Genomic DNA, 21,372 nt, shown 5'->3' with positions numbered 1-21,372 from the left:
ACATGATGATTGCACAACTATACACACCAGTTTTAGTGCCTTACTGCTGCCTTGCTTTTGGTATTTACTGACTGGCAGCCAGTATCAAGCAGGCGTGGGCTTTTATTTCCTTCCTGAAATGAAACGTAACTGAAGTTGGAGGGTATTAACTTTCCTGAAGTCATTTATGTCCCTTCACCTGGCTTTCGAGGATTGGTTCTATCCTCGAAAATGTTACTAGGAGGGAACAACTCATCCATTACAAAAATACAATGCTATGAAACTCGGTATTTCTTTATACTGAATAGAACATTTATGGGAAACTCAGTAGCAAATATCTGCATTATTACATGTTAAGCAGCCCAGTTCAGATATGAAGGTGCTGAGTGCTGAATTTAAAAATATTGCATGTCCCTTTCCTCATCAAAAGCTCATTACTGACCAGTGTAATCCAGAGTTCACCTAGCCACCCTCACAGCACCCTGCCTGCTGCTGCCAGCTCTGCAGGCTCTGCACTAACCCTTGGATCTGAACTGTTACTGACCTGTCCCTGCTCATTTCATTCTTTCAGAAGTGATTCTACTCTTCATTCTGGGGAGACCTCATTGTGGCCTTCCAGTACTTGAAGGGAGCATATAAACAGGAGGGGGAACGGCTGTTTATGAGAGTGGATAGTGATAGGACAAGGGGGAATGGTTTTAAACTGAGACAGGGGAGGTTTAGGTTAGATATTGAGAGTTTTTCACACAGAAGGTGGTGACACACTGGAACAGGTTGCCCAAGGAGGCTGTGGATGCCCCATCCCTGGAGGCATTCAAGGCCAGGCTGGATGTGGCCCAGGGCAGCCTGGTCTTGTGGCTGGTGACCCTACATACAGCAGAGGGTTGAAACTCATGATCGCTGTGGTCCTTTTCAACCCAGGCCATTCTATGATTCACTTCTTTTGCTTATCCCTGAACTATGGTGAATTTTAGGCTAATGCTTTAGTGTAATTATTTGGGGAGGAGGAAAGGGGAGTGGAAAAAAACACCTTTTCAAAAGGACTCGGTGATTTGTTTTGTTTTCCCCAGAGGCCGCCATTTCATTCTGTTCTTAGCCACAGGGCCCCCCGTGGGCTCAGGCCTGTGTGCTCCTGTGTCGCTTGGCTGCCTCACTCGGCGAGGCTGAACGGGTTAAACACGGGCGTTGCCCCCGCGGCTCAGCGACGCGGGCCGCAAACCGCCGGCCCGCTCGCAGCCGGCACGGCGCACTCGTTGCCAGGGCAGCGGCTGTGCAGGCGGAGGTGAGGCGGGGTTGAGTGGGCCTCTTCGAGCCGGGGCGGCGAGGCGACGTGTGGGTGTCACTAGCACCGGGATACGGTGTTGGGGAGCTCCTCACAATACGTAGGTTATGCTGCAGATAAGACGAACTGAACCGTAGAGCTGCATGAGCAAAGAGTGATGCATGATTGCAATGTCTTTTCTTCTTTTCTGGTATTTCTTTGATGTTATTTCTGCGAGGAGCACAGGTTACTAACTTTTTGCCACAGGATGTCTTTGATATATGAACTCAGTAGAAATCTGTTAATCTGTGCGCAGCAGTTTCTGTACCAAAAGGACAAGGTTCAGCTGGATGGGGCTCTCAGCTCCTGATCTAGCTGTGGGTGTCCCTGTTTGTTGTAGGAGTTGGGCTAAAGTTCCCTTTCAGAGTTCCTTCCAACTCCAATGGTTTTGTACTGCTTGCTCTACAAACACATAGCAGTAGTCATGAGGAGGAAAATCACTTAACAAAAGCTGCTGCTAACAGCAGAAGTAGTTTGGCTTAGAGCTGTGGTTGGAGTCTATCTTCAGGCATTTGCTTGGTATCAAGATTAAGATTTTAGAGACTGCCCAGTGCTTGTCTGCTTTCTGTTCTGAGCTGTGTGAGTTCCCTACTAACCCAATTAGAAAGGAGCAATTTGGGTATAAGCACTGTTCCCCTTATGTATGCAGGTAGTTCCTGTCATTCTACATCTGTTTTATTGTTACTTCCTTCAGGTCCACGTAACCAAACTTGAAAAGGCTATGCCTCTTCCAGACACCCTGTTTTGTGCTCAGCAGATCAAAATCCCCCCTGAGCTACCAGATATTATGAAACAGTTCACTAAAGCTGCTATTAGGACTCAGCCTCGTGATGTTTTGCAATGGTCAGCTGCGTAAGTATGGCATCCTCATAACCATGTAGCACTGTCAGCACAGAACCACAAAGACCTGATGTTTTTGTTGACTGTACAGAGGAGCATTGCATTCTTCAGTGTGTAATATAATCTGCAGGCTTTTTAAAAGTAGCGTGTAGTACTTGATTTAGCCTTATAGTAAAGGACTCGTATCTAATTCTCTTTCTACTCCATCCTTGAATTTTATTTTGGAATGGGTAGAACTGGCACAAATGGTTATGTGAGCATTGCAATATGGCCAGTTCTGCTTTGTAGGTAGCATGTGGGGGGAATGCTAAATAAATCAGTTAAATAAATTGGTAAGGTACTCATCAATCTAACGGGAAAAGACTGGGCTTTGGTTGTGCAAGCATATTCTTGATGTTAATGAATTTCTTTCTGCGTTTACCAAGAAGGGCTGAGTATATCATGCGCAAAATAAGTTAAATTACTTATAAATTATGAGAGTATTATAAAGAGGAGTATGTAAAATCTAGAAACTGTCTTCTGCTGAAAAGAAAGGTGGGATCTGGGCAGGAGGAGAATAGCAATCCTGCATGTGGAGTACTTGCTGAACAGTGCTGCATATCTACAAGAGCATGGAGATTGATTTAGGGAGCTGTAAGTGCAAGACTACTTACTTCTGTGTAGTTTTTAATCATCTTAGGAACTGGAGTGTCTTGCTGTTCCCATTCACTTAGGTACTTTACAGCACTGTCAAAAGGTGAGCCTCTTCCAGTGAAAGAGAGGATTGAAATACCTTCAGCAAAACAGAAAATGGATGCTGGTTTGACCCCAGGACTCCTTAAAGTCTTGCACAAACAGGTACAACCAGACATTTAGCAAATGCACAATGCTTTGTCTTAGATGAAAAATATGGCAGATGATCAGTAGATGACTGTCAAAAATTTGATATATTTTGGGAAGCATCTTTGCTCTTAGTTCCATTCTTTTTCAGTGTTCTTACTGTGGTACTATAATTTTGTTTACAGCTTTCCGCTAAAGGCACTGTAAGTGTTGCAGAACTGAAGGAAAAATGGAAAGACTTGTGCTTGCCAGAGGAGCAGCTGGAAGCTATCCTGCAGTTGGACATCTTTGATGAAGAGGTGGAGTGGTTAAAGATTCTGGCACTTGGGTGCAGTGTGCTTGGTGAGGTATGTTCACGGAACTGTTTCAAGTTGGAAGGAACCTTTGAAGTTCATTTACTCCAACTCCCTGCGGTGAACAGGGGCACCTACAGCTAGATCAGGTGCACAGAGCCTCCTCCAGCCTAACATTCAAAGCAGGAACTGTCATGGCTGGCCACTAATGGTAATGCATGAGGTAGATCGTAGAATAATTAATGCAAATGACCTTTGAGTTAGATTGTGTAAAGGCGCTTCTCTGTCACTTTGTGTGCGTCTACAAACAGTGCCTGTCAAAATGGCTTACAGGTCATTCTGGGAGGAGAGCTTAAGCAGAAAGGGCAGGTAATATCCTCAGCTTACTGGGTTGTGGCAGTAGGACAGTAAGCTTGTCCACTGGCAGCTCAGCCCAGGAGAGATGGGGGGCGATAGAGGAGCAATGCTTAGCTTACTATCAGCGTAAAAGACTAAATAGAAGAGCTAGAGGGAGAAATTAAAACATCAGTTTCTAATGGTGTAGCCAATTACATTTTCACAGAAGCAGTTAATGTTACTAAATATACATTTAATTCTTCTAATGTCAGTAATAAAATCTCAGCAGAGCATTGTAAATGAATTATTATAAAATACTTACACTAAGCTGATGTTCTTGTGAAGTATAAAATTAAAGACTGCAGAAGGGGTACTAAGAAAATAAATGCTCAATATTGTTTTGAGAATGTTGTGTTATTGAAAAGCAGTGAATCTTGACCCAGTCTGGCCATGCAGTTGTACTTGTCTACTTGAACTGCATATTTTTTTATTCCAGTCCCCCCCAGAACTGGATTTTGTGATTTCTTTTTCTTTCCTTCACTAAAAAGAAACAATTGAAACAAAAAAGCAGTCCCAAGGACATTGTTCTGATGGAGCTGAACAGCACAAATTTACATCCTTTATCCACCCTTTCAGATATTGAAATGATTTGAATTTATCTCTGCATGATGAAAACCTAAACTTAAGTTTGCTAAACCAGAAAGGCTCACAAATTGTTATTCCAGTTTTAGTTTACATTCCAAGTGAAGAAGGGTCGCAGCTGAAATACAAAGGTAGACAGGTAGAATCCTAAGCTAGGATAATGTGGACTTTTTCAGAACACCATTCATTTGAAATATCTTTCAGTAAAACTGATGTGTATTTACAGACTCACCTGTTAAGAAATGAGCACACAACTGGGTTGTTAAACTGTCTTTGAAAGGCAGGAAATTCAATTGGAATAAATTTACTGCATTGTATGGAAGAATGAGTAGGTTGGAGTGGCTGCAAGTGGGTATGGCAATGTAGTGGTAACATACTGCTGAGACTTGAAGCCTGTGCAGAGATTTTTATTGTGTGAGCAGCTGCCACTGTTCCCAGAGAGGCCTCCTATAGGAGGAGCCAAATTAAGTGACATTTTCAGGAAGGGTTTTACTGAAGCTGCTACTACCTCAGCCATTATGGATTATAAAAACAAGACTTAACTGGCATATATGTTTGCAAAGTCATTGTTTGCATGTTGATGAAGAAGTAAAGATACAGTCTGAAGAAATTCTGACAAAAATATGACTTCTTGGCTTAAGAAAAGCCTTTTTCTTTGTGTGTTTTTGGTTTTTTGTTTTCTTTTTTGGAGGGAAGGTCTTTTTTAATAGCATCCAACCAGCCTTTGATTCAGTCAAATTCCATGCCTGATTTTTCCACATATGTCCCTGAATAGCCTGGGATGGATAGGGCATTGGATTATAGGCACTACTTGGAATGAAGGATTTTTTCAAAGCATGCTTTGAGCTAACACTTAAGGCATGTTTTTGTTCAACACAGAACTTGGACACTTTTTGGATTCTTTTTGTTTTAGGGTTTTTTTCCACTAACTATTAAAATGGAACTTACATACAAAGAGGATAAATATAATTTCTAAAATGTAATGATAAACTGTTGTTGTTGTTTGTAGATTTGTCTATCTTAACTGTCACTGTGAATTCATGTAGACCCATGAGATCATATATATATACGTAGACAGATATAGTGAGGTTTGAGATGTTACAGTAGCAGAATGGCAGTATTGGATATGGCTCAGACAACTCTGTGCAATCTTTCAGCTTTACAAAGTTCTGGTATTTTTTACTCCTGTTTATTACTAGAACTTTATTATTGCTTCCCTTTCACAACCTGCACTATTTGGTAAATCATAGGATCACAGAATCACCAAGATTGGAAAAGACCTCTAAGATCATCCAGTCCAACCATCCACCTACCACCAATATTCCCATTAAACCATGTCCCTCAGTACAACATCTAAATGTTTGTTGAACACCTGCAGGGACGGTGACTCCACCACCTTCCTGGGCAGCCCGTTCCAATGCCTGGCCGCTCTCTTGGAGAATTATTATGTCCTGACATCCAACCTGAATCTCCCCTGGCACAACGTGAGGCCATTCCCTCTAGTCCTATCACTAGTTATATGAGAGAAGAGGCTGATACCCACCTCACCACAGCATCTGATTTTCAGGGAGTTGTAGAGAGTGATAGGTTCACCCCTTGAGCCTCCTCTTCTCCAGACTGAACAATTCCAGCTTCCTCAGCCTCCTCATAAAGCTAGCTCATAAAGCTAGAAATTTGATATTTAGAGCTAGCTAATGATGATAAAGCCTTCATTTCATTTTCACTCATTTTCTATGGCTTACAGTCTGCATTTTGTCATGATATACAAAAGATGTTCATGGCTCTGATACTGTTCTCATTCCTTCCTTGAACCCCTTCCAGTCCTTGCTGAGTTCAATGAAACACGCCTGTGAAATTTTAACACAGGACCCGGAAGGTGGAGCAGCTCGTATTCCCTATGAAACGTTCTCATTCCTTTACTGCTATTTGGCAAGTATCGATGGAGACATACCAAAGGAGAAAATCAAAGCTTTCCTCCAAAAGATTAAAGAAGACGCGTAAGTAAAAGTTCAGGCATCAATTTTAAGTTATACATCACCTCTGGGTTCTCCATAGACCTCTAATTTTAGATGAGTCATCTGTCTTCACTTGAGGCGTATCCATGATAGGAGTAAAGGTTGACTCAGGTTATATCAAAAGCTTACATAGTTATTTCCTGTAAGTGGTAAACCTTGGGGCTTTGAACTGTGAAATGTTATTTAGCCATCTTTGAAATGTTTTAGTCACTCTCTGGTGATGTAGTTTTCCCCTTAGGAAGCAATTATATACTGCTTTGTATCATCTGTGCACTATTGGTAGCAGAACTATCAGCATCTTATGGGCAGCTCTTGTGACAGGGATCATAAATCAGAGAGAAACTGGGAGTTCCCACTTGGAGTCTGTGAACTTTCTATTGTGTTTCTCCCCAGATTACCTCTGCCTGAAAATTATGTGGGGGAATATATAGCTTGTTATTAAATAGTTCAGCTCTCCAGTTTTTGTCATACGAGATATGGTAAACTGTCGTTCTTGAAATGGTCTTGGTGTTGGTTGGATATAAAAGACAAAGACTACTCATAATCCCACCTGAATTCATCCTGTTTTCATATCACAACAGGAAGGCTGGGAATCTTTCTAGTCTATTATGTTCCTCTTTTTACTTCCTCCGAGCTTAGCTTTAATTTTGTCAATAAGCCACAAACTGATGCAGTTCATCACAGCAGGAGATGTCTAGATTGAATGCTAAGCAAAAAACTCACAGTTTGACTATCCCATCAGTGGCAGCTTTGCTCAAAACTTTTATGTGCTGTTAAGTAACTTGGCTTACTTTGTAATAAATAGGCAACCTGGTTCTCACTCTTGACTTAAAATTAAGTGCAGTCTGTTAACAAATGATGAAGCTCTTTGAATGATTCATCTCTCATATCATGACAAGGTAATTATTTGTAGCACCTTATTAGCATGGTATCAAAAGTTTTATTGCTAGAGAATACAGTGCTCAATGGAACAGGGGTGATCAGTGGGACAGACAATAAGTCACCTTAATGGTGACCATCTCTAATACACACACATTGGTTCTATGAAGCCTGTGCCACAAAACTCAGACACCTCTAACTTTGGAAAAAACTGGAGGCAATGATGTATCAATACACTACATCTATCCCTTCTAAAATTAGCTGGAATTGGCATTAGGGGTGTATGGAAATGGCAGACTTCTATCCACCTGTCAGTAATAGATTCCTACTTGTTTTGCCCATAATCACACACAGGTCACAGGAAATGCACTCCGTTTTTCACCAGTTTTTAAAAGATCTGTAACAGCCTTGTCCTCTGAGCACTGCAAACTTGGCACACTTAGATTCACATACTGATTCTTCCCATCATCTGTTGGTCCTTCTGTTTTAGGTTGCAACCAATTGCATATGGGAATCCAAAAATGCACAAGCATTAAAACTAAGAAATGAACTTAATTTTCTTTGTTGTTAATTACCAGAATGATTTCTAGTTAAAACTATTTTTTAACACTAGTACTCTCAGTTAATGTAACCCTCAACTATATCTTGCCTCACATACTACAGTTGATCACCTTGAAGTGTTCTAAGACATTTGGTTTCTATTCCTTTCCAGTGACCAGCAAAGTGGCATGGTATTGCTCAGAAACTTTCAGAGCCAGCCCTCAACACAGTTTTGATCAAGTTAACTCTTCAGCACCAGATGAGGGTGGAAAAAATGAAGTAAATACACTACACAAAGAACCTCTTCTCCAGCACTCCTTTTTCTTTATTTCATTCTTGAAATTGTCTCTTATCAGAGTGAATTGAACATACTGTCATATTGTTTTTTCACTTCTGAAATACTGCTGCTCACAGCTTGGGAGTGGTACTTTTGCTGATTTGTTTATATTTAACCAAATGTATTTCATGAATCTTTCTACCTAGACTTTATGAATAGAAAATTAAATTTAGAGAAGACTAGACAGATATAACTTAACTGGTCCATTTCTTAAGTAAAGTAACAGTTTTCTTATCTATTTTTAACTCCTACAAAAGCATAGCTTGTCTTTTGACTACCCTGTTTGCATGAACAAACTCTAGCAAACATATGGTTTCACCAGGTGCTGCTCAAAGACCATGAAGAACGCCGTAGCCAAGATGGTGAAAAAAATATCAACTAGACTAATGGCAATAGTTCCATCTAGCTTGATCTCTAATTTGGAATCATCATCATAGAATGGCCTGGGTTGAAAAGGACCACAATGAACATCTATGTGCAGGGTCGCAGCCACCAGACCAGGCTGCCCAGGGCCAGGGATGGGGCATCCACAGCTTCCTTGGGCAACTCGTTCCAGTGCGTCACCACCCTCTGTGTGAAAAACTTCCTCCTAATACCTAACCTAAACCTCCCCTGTCTCAGTTTAAAACCATTCCTCTTGTCCTATCACTATCCACCCTCGTAAACAACCATTCCTCCTCTTGGTTATATGCTCCCTTCAAGTACTGGAAAAGGCTCCAGGGAGACCTCATTGTAGCCTTCTTCTCCAACTCTCGTCAGAATTTAAATACTTTTCTCATTTCTAGATGGACTTTTAATTAATAAAGATCAGCCTCCTGCCTGTCTGCAGCCCATAGGCACTGTGCAGAGCATATTGCCCCACACAGCCATGGAGGAGGCCAAAATGACAGTGCTAAGGGGAGTCCTCTGCTGGCAGCTTGATTGAAAATAAGGAAGTATAGAAAAGACTAATCTGTAAGATGTTGCTGTTGGCTTCCTTCATAGAAGGAACAAGCTGACTGTAGTAGATTGTGTAAGAAATTAACAAAACTAGAAGTTGGTATAATCCCACAGCTGTTAAGTGGAATTCTCCTTTACACCCTTAGTCTGTACTTGGATGGTTGAAGTCTTAGTGTTTTTGTAACGTCTGTCATTAATGCTGTCATGTTAGTATACAGGATGGAAACTTACTCATTTCTTTGCATAAATACCAAGATCTATCAACCTCACGTTTGAAAATGAGAGTCAATAAAATTATAGAAAGTAGGGGGGAGGTATGAGGGACATCTCTACCTTACTAGAGGTTTTATAGATGCCTGTCACCACCATCACCAGCTTGACAGTGATCCTAAATTTCTTTAAGCACAAGCTTGGGAACAGCAACATGCCTGTTACCATCCTTTTACCACTTTTTCATTTACTGAAAGCTGCAGCTGAAGGTAACAGCCTTTTGGAGAACTCTGAAATCTGCCCTGTCACCTTCCATGCATGCCATAATGTGACAGTAAGTGCTGTCTTTCTGGAACACTGTTCTCAGAGGTGACAATATCAGGTGGTAGAGAGAAAGGGAGCTGCCTTCATGCCTTTCCATTTGTAATTGATCCTGCTGCTCCAGGGCTTAGCCACATTCACCTTTAGATACTACCCATGGGCCAGGATAGTAAATTAGTGCAGCCTCTCTCAGATTCCATTAGCCTTTGTTAAATTAAACTCCAAGGGCTAAGAAATCACTATAATTTATTAATAGATACATTAGTCTTACACATTTGTACATTTTATGACGTACACTGCTTCCATCCTGCCAACCGCTGAACATTATCTGATTTTCTCTCTGAACACAGCTGTGAGGCAACGCCAGCATTATGTTTGCAGTATTACAGTCTCTGTCATAACAGCAATAACAATACATCCTGTGCAAGTAACTCTTTGAACAAAAACTCATTATGTTCTTGTTTCTACTTTCTTCTTTTATGGGTGTGATACTTGTCGTCTTCCCTGAAACAAGAAAGCAAACACCATGGATGTTGTTAATGAAGGAATAAAAGTAGCTGAAAAAAGAAAGCTCTCATTAAATGTAATCATATCCTTTTCTAAGGAAAGAAAGTAAGCCTCATATTGGTGAAATAAACAATGCAATTGATTACAGCCCAGTGCAAACTATCCCCATGCGATATGTCAAGATAAGCAGCCTCAGACAGTGTTGTATTAATCCTGTAACATTGTTGGAAGCATCGACCTTTCAGCTGTGGAAAGTTCTGAACTCTACATCACAGCAACTTTTGTTTAGGCACTGGCTTGTTGTACTGCATGTGAGATTATCCTAGATTTTTCATTAGATGAGACGTTCTATTCCCTGTAATAAGTTCTTCTGCACAGTGGCCTGATTCAGAAGCAAGGATGCAGCTGATGCTATTTCATCTCACCTTTCTCTTTTCCTCCGAGAATCTCTGTCTTTCCCTCTGTCACGACTCCTTTTTCTTTTACTTGGACTCCTGCTGCTCTCTCGCCTATGTCTGGTGCGTTCAGTGTCCTTTGAGCTTCCTCCAGACTGCCTCGAGTCCACCGAAGCTGACCTCCTGTCTTCCTTTCTGGGAGAACAAAAAACAAAAACATTACTGATTTGATTCAGTAAGCACAGTTTCACAGTCACTAGTTTTTCAGTATCAGTTCTGTAACAAAATGACTTCCTAACAATGTAAGAAAGAAGGCATCCTATTAAGCCACTTCCTCTTAAAAAAAGAGGACCAAATAAAACCAACAAAGAAACAACAACAACAAAAAAACATTACAGGCTCTCAGGCTGCTGATGTCCACACAGAAATAGCAAATCCCTCATGAATGTTTAAATGCCAACTGTAATGTACCTTCCTGAAGATTTTGACTTTCCCCCTTCACACATCTCTGCATTATCCAACCTATTCTCTTCCTGCCAGTGGTTGCTGAGTTCCTCCATATGTACACCAATCACATCCCGAATCACCTCAAGAGTAAAGAAAGATATTAAAAAAAACAACAATAAAGCAGTGCGTCACGATATACTTCTTAAAGAAAAGCATTTCAGCATAAATGTAATAGTACTGTTTTACAACAAAGTGTATCTTGCTGCCATTTTCACATGAAAAATTCACTACTGCCAGAAATACTTCTGTTACCTATAATTTCCTGCAGCAAACTAAAGAAAAGAAATTCTCTTATTACCAAGTCTGCAACTCTAACCAGGAAGGGCACAATAAGCAGAAGAGGTTTTTCATTGTCTGAACAGGCATACCATTGTTTATGCTGATATGAACTAAGCATACAATAAACTCAGAGCTTTCTCTTGAGCTGCTTACCTCAGTATAAGACTTCTTTGTTATATGAACATTCTTAGCCCTGTATGACTGCCGTCGCCTTTTGTAGTCTCGCATTTCAGCAAGAATTTCAAGATGGGACTTTGGACCTTTCTGACTGTCATCTAACAAAGAATTTGAAGTAAAACAAATGGGTATTAGCACAGCATTAGCAGGTAAGTCTCTGCTTTATTACTAAAGTGTCTGAAAAAACAAAAAAAATTGTGTTGTTCCTCAAGGTTCTTCAATGTTGAATAGCTATTATGAATTTAACACAAGCTTCCTCTCCAGCCTTCTTGCTGTCTATACAAGACTAAAAAGACAACATTCAAACATTATTATGTGATCCTAATCTCCCAGCAGTAATCCAAATCAGTGTACAGGCTTGCAGTTTGGTCAGACCTCTTCAAAACACAGGCTGCATCTTCAAAGCCACTGTAAGTGCAAGACACAGCAGTTGAGACAGCCAAGTTCTGAGGAATATGTACCCATGTAGATGACAAACACCATCTCTCCTACACACAGGGTCCACAGAATAACAAAGGGAAGTTTTGCTTGGAGACACTGGCATGTCTCAGTAGCAATAGGAGGCTTTGTCTGTTGCATCCATTCCTATATTGCTCAACATCTAAACTCAGAGATCACCAAACTCTCCCCAGGCTTTTAATTTTAAATGATCTTTAATCTCATCATTTCTTGTAGTAAATGCTGTTCCAGGCTTTGCAGTAACTTGTTCAGCATTAAGTAACCTGAAGTCAGTTGCAAATGACAGCAGATCCATCCATTAAGATAAAACCAATACCTCTGCCAACAAAAGAGCACCAAGGCTTTCTCAGAACTGTCAGCACAAAGAATACCAGCCTGCTGTTTCCTGGTGCCAGAATGTCATTGCAGTTTTTTAAAATTGTATGTTTTCCCACAATAAAAACCAATAACAAACAACAGTTCAGGCTGGCTTTCACCAAAAACTCATCTACCGATGTAAAGTTAAAGCTCTGAGCAATAAACTCAACAGTAAATTATTTTTCAAACCTTGAGTAATCTTGGCTGCTAAGTCCACAAAGAGGTCACTGTCATTTTCTGTGATTTGTGACCTAGACCTCTGTTTCTTTGTTTCCTCAACAACATAGTCATAAAGAGCAAGACGGTCAGCTTGAGTCAGGTCACAGGTGAAACGCTTGTGATTTTGGGGAACTTCTACAGGCAGTGATGAATAAGATCCTGGAATTTGAACAGCACTGTTATTAGTAAAATGGCATAATTACACAGGAACACACTGAAAAGCTCAGCAATGCAGTAAGCACCTATGCTGCGTTCACCCTTCTCTTACACATCTGTAGGGAGTTAAGTCCTTAAGTTGAAAGGATAATTTTATCCTTTTTTCAAAGGATATCCTAATTTTATCCTTATTTCAAAGAATTTTATTTTTAGAATATACTGTTCCTACAGGGTCCGAGAAACCCAGAAACATGCCCTAGCAGTTACATGCTTGTGATTTTACAATGATCTCACAGCTTATGATCAAGACCAGCCTTCCAGCCCTATTACACAAGCTACAGCTATATTTTTTTCCCCCCTCTGTCTCTACTGCCAAAAGACTTCAAGTTAAACAAATAATTTCAAGTCAGCACATCTTAGAAGAGGCCAAGGCACCATAATAAAAACTACTCCATACAGTTTTAGTGTTATCTTCATAGAAATGCAAAATCACAGTGAAAACTGGATGGCAAACACTGGCATCTGGTGGCTCACTGACACACCTATGTGATGCACCTCTTACAGGCTTAACTGATTTTTCTCTACTTGGCTATAATTATATCAAATTAGTGAATTATCCCTTTTTCCAGAGCAAAAAGTACCTGACATGCTATAAATGCGCAGTGCCAATCACACAATGGCTTTGCTTTGTGAAAGAAGCAAGAACATGAAAATCCATGCCTGAGCAAGTGCTGCTGTATCTGAATGTCAGGTCAGGAAAGTGCAACAAAGCTCCTGTAGGTGGCCCTACTTTTCTACTCTATCTCAACTCTCCAAGAGAAGCGCAAATTGGTCTTAACCTACTCTACAGTCACAATACCTGCTACAAAATGAGACAAAGAAATGTGGTGAGACCAGCGGTAAAGAACTTCATAGTATTTGCAGATGTTTGAGCATATTTATTATGTAACTACTTAAAAGAGTCTAGAAACAATTCAACATAACACCAATGCATGCGCTGTTCAGCTTTTGACCTAAGAAGCAATGGACAAGCATGCACAGCTTATAACTGACAATCCTTAAACTGAATTCAAAGCACAGTTCTCTTTCTTCTTCCTCACTCATCCCATGAAGAACAAGGTGGGAGGCACCTTGAGAAGAGTTTGGGCCACAAAGGCAGAAGACAGTATCAGAAAACGCAGGCAGACAGTAAGCTGTATGGAGTGGGACGGGAAGTGACGGACTGGTGCTTCAGGGAACTCCCAAGTTCCGCACTACTGATACTATCTCAAGTTCTTTACCTGGCTGCCCTTCGTAAAGAAAGCGTTTTACTCCCAATATAGAAGGGAAGGAATTTTAAAAACAAATAAATAAATGAAAATTTCTCACAGCAGTTCAAAAGTGGAAATCAAGCAGCTCTCCACAGAACAGCTGAAAAGCTGTTTCCCACCTGGATGCCACTTACCTTCAGTGTAGCCTATGCCTTCTTTGGCACTCTGAGCTCTAGCTTGCTGAACTACGTGAAACTGTAGATCTTTATCTGCAGACAGAGAAGAGAAAGTATCACACAGAACTTTTAAATCAAGTACTTAGTAGGCTTGGTCTTATTTCCCAAGAGACTTAAGATATTTCATAGAACACTGTAGTTTTTTTTGTGCATAAGAGACAGTTGAAAAATATTCTTATCCCATATTTGAATTGAGGGGGAAAAAAAAGGAAGGATTTTGGGTTACAGGGATAAGGAAAGATATGTATGTACACTGAAATCCTCACCAGTGCTGTTACTGTACCTCCAAACTCAAGGGAGGATTTTTAATGACGATGATTACTGATGGCAGGGCAGCATGGCATGCTATGGTGAGGACTCAGGTTCTGCCACACGAGGAGTACTCCAAACAGGCCCATGGTCGCACTTTGCAGGAGCAAGACTGGTGTTAACAGGCTGCCCAGAGGCTTGGAGGTCTCTGGAGCTGGGCGCGGGCTCTTGGCGAACCCGCAGCTCCCTCAGCCACGCTGTGATTCCACTCCATGCAGTCCCCCAGCGCTCTGCCGCCCACCCGTGTGCTTACCCATTGCAACGGAGGGCACCTTCAGGTTCTCATAGAAGAAACGGGAGTCATACATTTCGGCCTGCGGGACACGGTAGCCTAGTCATAAAACCTTTTGAGTTGTAGCCCCTTTCCCCCCGCCCCGACGCCCAAGCTCGGCGTCCCTCCCAGCCCACCTGCTCCTCGGCGGAGTAGCCCATCTTACGGAGGCGGCAGGATGCTGCATGCCTCTCCAACGACGCCCGCGGCATACGGTGATGGGCGTCGTAGGGGCAGGACACCAGCTCCACCTGCGGTGGGACACGTGTCAGCGCGCACCGCGACCCCCAGGCCTCCCGCCGACCCTCGCCGGGCAGCAGAGGGCCGGGATCGGCGGGCGGCGCCGTTACCTGATCCTCCAGCCACACCGCGCAGGAAGCCGCCATTGTTACTGAGGGCGGGACAGCCGCCGGCACCGCAGAAGCGGAAGAAGGCGCCGCCGCCATCTTTACTCCGGGCGCGCCCTACGGCGCCATCTTGTGGGGGCGCCTTCGGGCAGGCTCTGAGGGGCAGGAGGGAGGGAGGAGAGATGGGAAGCGCTGCAACTGGCTGTCCTAAAGACGGTCTGACGGAATGTGGCTGCTTCTGAAAGGCATCAAACAGCTCTGGAAAGGACGCTTATGGGAAGAGCTGCTGCGCTTCCGTGCCCTTCCCTGGTTAGGAGCTTAATAAGAGCACCCGAGGGTGGAAATCTGTCCTACAGGTCTGATGCTTTCTCAGACATTGTCAGGGGGCTGAGGTGGTGTAGAGCCAGGATTGCCTTTGTTCCCAGCACCATTCCCACGCAAGCACAGCCACGAGGACAGACGCTTTCTCTCAGCGAGGCTGCAGCAGGGCTCAGCACGGCTGCAGCGCGGGTCAAGGAGAAAACAACCATCCTTTAAAAAATTTAACGTGACTGGTGTTTGTGCGTGCCTATTTTTGCCACCCCTCGTGAGGAGTGGAACGAGTCGGTCTAGCAAGGCGGGGCGGGGTGGAGGAAGCACGGCAGATGTAGCTGCCAGAATGGCCCCAGTACATCTGCTTTCATTAGTAGATTACAGCCATTTCTCTCCTGCGCAGAGAATTTGAGACTCAGCTGGGATTTTAGCCCTCTGAGAGATTTGCTGGCTCTCACCGTGTTTGCCTGAGGATCTCAGACTTCACACGATAAAGAATACTAAGAGCTGAAGGCTCCCCATCTGCCCTTGCAATTTCATTTGTGCTGTAGTGGAGTATGCTGGCTCCCATTAGCACGTTTTATTGGAGGAGTGATGAGAACAGCTGGGCAAAGCTGTTCCGGCCATCTCCACTGGAAAATACCATTTCAACAAAAGTCCAACTGAATATCAAAGTATTTTTTATGGTAGCTTGATAGAATCAAACAACTCTTCTTTATTATTATTTTAACCTATCAAGTTGATATTGAAAAATCAGAATATTTGTTTTGCTCTACTAAATTAGGACATTTTGAATGATTCACAGTATTTCTTTGTTTTCCTAAAAGTATCAGTCCCTGAGATCATCTTTGTGGCGTTCTTTTGTTTATTTATTTGTTCAGTTTCTGGCCTTTATGGACTTAGGGAAATCCCTGAGATAGAAACTGCTGGGGTGGTTCTTCTTTCCAGAGTTCAGGGAGAAAAAGTTGAGTCAAGCCTCATTTCCTGAGCTACAGTAAATCTAGTTATGTGGTGCACAGACACAGTGGGGCCTGAAACAACACAAGACTAAGGTTAAACCCCTGAAATAGATTTACAAGACAATCAAGGACAACAGGTGAACCAAGGTCTTTGTAACAGTACAGCAGGTGCTCTGAAGCAGCTCCAGTATCCAGCGAGTCAAGTGTGCAGCTCAACAGGGATCCTCGTGCTGCCCACCCCTCTGCCAGCTGCCTCTATGAGAGGAGGGAACCAGGGGGGATAATCTTAGGCTCAGTGATGCCTTGGGAAATGGCCACAATTGTAGTGCTTTACAGGGATGCCCTCAGGGCAGCTGTGAAAGTTTCTGAGGCTGTTGCTGTGTTTGTTATGGTTGGGAGGTAAGGTCCTTTTCGAGGAAAGGTGAGCCACTTTCCTGCCATGTGTTGTGGCTACAGACTTTCCAGGAGCAAACTGACTGGCCAAATCAGAGGCTATCATCTCACAAAAATTCACAGTACCTTTTCCCCACATTTATATGGGTTTCCTATCAAATAAGGGGTGAGATCACCTATCTGTTGTGTCATCTCTCCTGGCTGATTGCAGGCAGTGGCATCTCTATTCTCCTCAATGCTAACACCGTTCGGGCTGCAGGCCAATGGCTTTGTGACTTTAACACTGAACGGCATGGTTCATAAAGCACCATCGAGCTTAATGCATTTCAACCCTCATGGTCCTTTCTGAGGAGGAGAGAGGAAATAACACAGCTGCATTTCCCAGTGTGAAACAGCCTCCCAGAAGGGGGAGACATGAATACAGGCTGCCACCCTTGCAGCGCAAAGTGCTGAGTGTGCTGGTAATCTGGTGCTTCTCTAGGAGCTTTTTCTGGGCAATATGGATCTCCTGAGGAAGTCTCTGTGGGAACCAGCCCCAAAAATCCTCACAGCACAGCAGAACAATCTGAAACTGGGGGATAAGCAGAAGGCACAAGAGTGAAATAGTGCATACATTATGTCAACATAAAGACCGTACGGCACTCCTGGGGAACTCCATCATGTGTCCTCCAAATGAATTTGCACTGCAGAAAACACAGCTGATCGCACATTGCATGTCCGCTAGCCTCCATACCCTGAGGTAGGAACCTCAGTGCAGGGTCAGAAGTGTTGACGCAACAGAACCACCCTGCCTCCCCTAAAGCAACAACCTGAAATCATGGTAAAATCTCACTGTTCTAACAGTGCAACACTTTCTGGTGGGTACACTCATTCTGATATAAAACTCTTCCTACAACAGATCACACAGGAAGGAGCATTCTTCACCCATGGCTTGCACTTCTGTTTCTTCACTGATAACAAAGCCCTGCAGGCTTTCTGTACTTAGAAGCATAATGATTGCTTGAAGAAAATCTTTTTTTTCTAACATGGCAGAGAAGACAGTTTTCATATTTAGTATTTTTTCTTTTCCCCAGATACAAAGCATTACCTGGAGATACATGGTATCAGTAATTCCTCCTGGAAATGATGGGGGAAAAAAAAACCTTACTATGAAACTTCATATTGTTCCTTTGCTTTAACATGCTTCATATAAAGAGAAATTAAATAATCATTTTAACAGCTTTCTTGGGCCTTCCTATGATGGACATGCATATTTCTGGACCAAAAAAGGGCCAGAGAGAAGGGAAAAGCAAGTTAAAAAATAAAAAGAAACTTTATGGGGCTACCCAAGGCAGGAATTTCTGCTGGGCCTCACCCCAAGATACTTGGCAAGCTGGGAGCTAGCACAGGTTGAGGAGCAAGCAGCCTCTGCCTGACAGACACCAACCTGTCCTGAAGCCAAGGATGGCTCCAGTGGGGCATACGCGGTACAAAACCCACCTCATCCCAAGATTCCCTTCTTCTTAGCATCCAATGCACTCACCTACTGCACTGTGGAAATGGGAGGCTGGATTGAGCAGCAAAAGCTCCCAGCACCTCACTGGTACAATTGACTCTACCCGCCTCAGGGCAGCTCTGCTAGCTTGCCTACACAGTGATACTGTCTCTTCCGCCTTGCCCCTATAGACCACGTGTCAAACTCATCTTCTCCAGAGAAGAAGATGTACTCAGGTTGATAGAACGGGCTTCACTCAGCAAAAGCTACTGAACCAAACAGATTTTGTAAAGATAAAGCACATAGGGACTTGAAATTCCATTTTTTGTTACTGTTTCTATTACTCCCCGCTCTCCTAAACTTCAGCTAAGATACCACACTCAAGATCTCTAGGACAGGCTCAGTTGAATCAGCCTTGTTATCTGCAGGGACACGAGGTGAATTTCTCCAGGGCACGTGAATCAAATAATGGAAATATTCTTCATGGCATAAGCAGACATTTCAAAATTCCCCTAGTCAGGGCCTTTACCAGAGTTTAACTTCTATCATTTGCTGTGTGAGTTCCAGTTTTGTTGCCCCTCCAGGTCATCCCAGTCCCTACTGTGGGGCAATATAGGTGCTAACGGGAACTAAAGAAGTCATAGATTGCTCTTGGGCCTCATTAGTTCCTCTGCCAAGGAAATGCCGATGGTTTATTCATTCAGCTGTGTATTGGTCAGAGCCTGCTACGGGTCCTTGACTTACTATTTTTCTAGCTTAGTCTGGTTGACGATTAAAGCCTAAGGTATATTTTATAAACTGCACTACACTGAACACTTCCAAATAGATTTACAGGTGGCAACTCTAGCATCTGTTAATGCCTTATCGATTCCTCCTTCTGTACCACCTTGTGATCTCTTGCGGAGGGATCAGATTTAGGTCAGTGTATCAGATTGTTATGATCCTGATCTTTAAAGATAAATTGAAAACTTTAGTGTTGCCCCCCCCTTCCCCCCCCCATGTCAGACAGAAGGCATCCTGTTATAAGCCTGGAAATTCACCGTTACACAGTTGGAAGCAAGTCCTCTTGTGTGCTGAACTTTTAATATCGGTGGTTTTGAGCTTACATGGATTTTGCCATTTAAGCCCTCGCACCTTGGCAGTTGCTGCACTGCAATCTGTGATCCTTTGCCTGCTCCTGCTGTCCTCCCTTTGCAATGAGCTCTGTGGCAGGCAATGCCTGCTGGCGGCTCAGTGCTGAGATTGCTCACCTGCCTTCTCTTCATGATCTCCTCATGGCCTGGCCAGCAGAGCCTGGCATCTGCCTGCAGTACATTCCTTTCTTTACTGCCCGTGGTGATTAAGCATATTGCCCTGAGCACTTTTGGTGTGAAGGCCCTTGTGGCATGGAGCTTCTTGTCCTCTGTGCTGGGCAGGGTGGGAAAGACCACGCAACGGATCCAGCTATGTCTGCTCCCACGGAAATGGGGAGCCAGCAATTTGCTCAACCACTTGCTAGGTCTGTGTCAGTGCTCCTGGGGAAGCCTTCCAGCTCAGAGCTGGAGGGGAGGCTCTGCGACAGTGTTCTTCCTGGGGACATCTCCCCACGAGTGAGCGTGAGCTGAGGTCCTGCACTGCCTCTGAGCAGCAGTCCAGATGGGCAGGGAACAGCAGAAGTACCAGTAATATGCAGCCACCTCTGAAAATGTGTGCCTTACTGCCGCCCTGCTTCATTTTCCACAGTAACAGCAGCAAGGGCTAATGGATAACGTATTTGTTAATGTGTTATTTGGCTGAAAGGTGTTACCGAAATGAAGAGTGCAATCCGTTTCCTCCCTCTGTGCATCTATCTAAGCCTACAGCAACAGATAGCTGCTGCTCTGTGCGTTGTTGTCGCAGCTTTACGCCAGCCCTTTGTGCCTGGGTCACTGCATGCTGTGCAGTAACACTGCCCTCCCTTTGCTCCACCCATGACCTGCACAGCACCTCGTGCGGTGGGCTGAGCCAGCTGGAGCCCACAGCCAGCTGGAGCCCTGCCACCCTCCTGCAAGCTGTGTGGGGCTGGCAAGCAGTGGCTGGGCACCTGCAGGTAGAGCCACACGCTTCTGCCACAGCTGCTGGCTTGTGCAGCTTTAAGGGTCGCCTTGAAAATGTGGCCTCTCTTGTTCATCGCTGTTGGTACAGTGAACAATGATAGCTGTCCCTAGGTGTTGCTATTTCTTTTCATAAGGGTGTGCAGAACAAGCAATATTATTTGAAGCTGAAGCAATATTTCCAAGGGAGTGTTCAGGAAGGAGAAACTTACTCATCCACAGCAGTTCCTTGGGAACAGGAGCCAGCAGGCACAATGGCAGGGCAGTTTTATAATGAGCTTTGTATTTGGGGTGTGGATTTGCAAGCACAGCCTACCAGGCCCCTTCTCCTTGCAGGAGGATTAACTTGGTGGATTACAGATGCCCTCTGAAGGGGCTGGCGTACATTCAGATAGTCGCACCATGACAGGTTTCCTGAGCACGTGAGGGCTGAAGAAGGAAACAGCAAGCACAGGAGAGGAGCTGAGAGCCTTCCAAGTAATCACCAGTAAGGCTTTGGCTCTCACAGAGGCTCACAATTCAAGATCACTGTATGCACTGAGTTCATCCATGGCGATATTTCATTGAGTTCAGCACAAAGCTGCACTGCAGGCCACTGGTGGCATCATGTTTGGAAGAGCGACTTCTCAGCCGAGACAGAAAGCACAATGGCTTGCCCGTGGTCCAACACAATCCTTGGGCAGTGCCTGGACTGCAGCAATGCCACCTCCAGGCAAGAGATGTACCCCAGCCAAGCAAAACCCCCATTCTGCTCAGCATGTCATTATTTTTGCAGTTCTCAACCATCCTGACACCATGCTGCATGTTCCCTGGCAGACACTTTGTGTCTCCTACCTCACACATTGCCAAGCGAACTGTGACCTGGCTGTAGCAAAAAGGGAGAGCAGCCATGGTCACCTGTTGCACTGATGCAGCTTCTGCTCTGGCACCCTGCACGCTCTGCCCCGCAAGTGTGCATGAAGAATGAGGCTGTTTGCTTTCAGTGCTTGTTTATTCCTCTTCCCTGACATTCTGGCAGTGTCTGTCAATGCTCTGTGCAGTCAAGTGTCTCACTTTGGTTCTATCTGTCACCCACCAAAGCAGGCGCAATTCAGAAGCACTAATAAGATCTATCCTAAGAGAACATCTCCATTCACATCAGCAGAAGCTGTTAGCAAAGCACGAGCGTGTCAGTAAGTAATCCGGGTTCCACAGTCATAAGCTGCCTCACAACCATCTTATT

General features: G+C 43.7%; 2 protein-coding genes across 5 annotated transcripts; one reads left to right on the top strand and one right to left on the bottom strand.

Annotated features, from left to right (window-relative positions):
- The first annotated feature begins 1,155 nt into the window (after positions 1-1,155).
- Positions 1,156-8,185, top strand: ROPN1L (rhophilin associated tail protein 1 like). Of its 4 annotated transcripts, none has more exons than XM_010708506.3 (6): positions 1,156-1,261; positions 1,995-2,152; positions 2,854-2,977; positions 3,145-3,306; positions 6,052-6,227; positions 7,837-8,185. In XM_010708506.3, the coding sequence occupies exons 2-6, from the start codon at positions 2,022-2,024 to the stop codon at positions 7,898-7,900; spliced, it is 657 nt and encodes a 218-aa protein (XP_010706808.1). In that variant the 5' UTR covers positions 1,156-1,261; positions 1,995-2,021; the 3' UTR covers positions 7,901-8,185. The 4 variants fall into 4 exon arrangements, with proteins under 4 accessions (XP_010706808.1, XP_003204882.1, XP_019469372.1 ...); XM_003204834.3 differs by lacking the exon at positions 1,156-1,261 and adding an exon at positions 1,268-1,361; XM_019613827.1 differs by lacking the exon at positions 1,156-1,261 and adding an exon at positions 1,365-1,451 and having other exon boundaries at positions 6,097-6,227.
- Positions 8,186-9,705: 1,520 nt separating this feature from the next.
- Positions 9,706-15,054, bottom strand: SNRNP48 (small nuclear ribonucleoprotein U11/U12 subunit 48). Its single transcript, XM_010708505.3, has 9 exons — positions 14,944-15,054; positions 14,731-14,844; positions 14,576-14,636; positions 13,972-14,046; positions 12,342-12,530; positions 11,313-11,434; positions 10,845-10,960; positions 10,404-10,568; positions 9,706-9,975 (listed from the first exon to the last, which is right to left on the bottom strand). Exons 1-9 carry the CDS (start codon positions 15,037-15,039, stop codon positions 9,936-9,938), a joined length of 978 nt encoding a protein of 325 aa, XP_010706807.1. The 5' UTR covers positions 15,040-15,054; the 3' UTR covers positions 9,706-9,935.
- Positions 15,055-21,372: the final 6,318 nt, after the last annotated feature.

The sequence above is a fragment of the Meleagris gallopavo genome, chromosome 3, assembly GCF_000146605.3.
Source record: "Meleagris gallopavo isolate NT-WF06-2002-E0010 breed Aviagen turkey brand Nicholas breeding stock chromosome 3, Turkey_5.1, whole genome shotgun sequence".
Lineage (NCBI taxonomy): Eukaryota > Metazoa > Chordata > Aves > Galliformes > Phasianidae > Meleagris > Meleagris gallopavo.
This window is presented reverse-complemented; position numbering and strand designations above follow the sequence as displayed.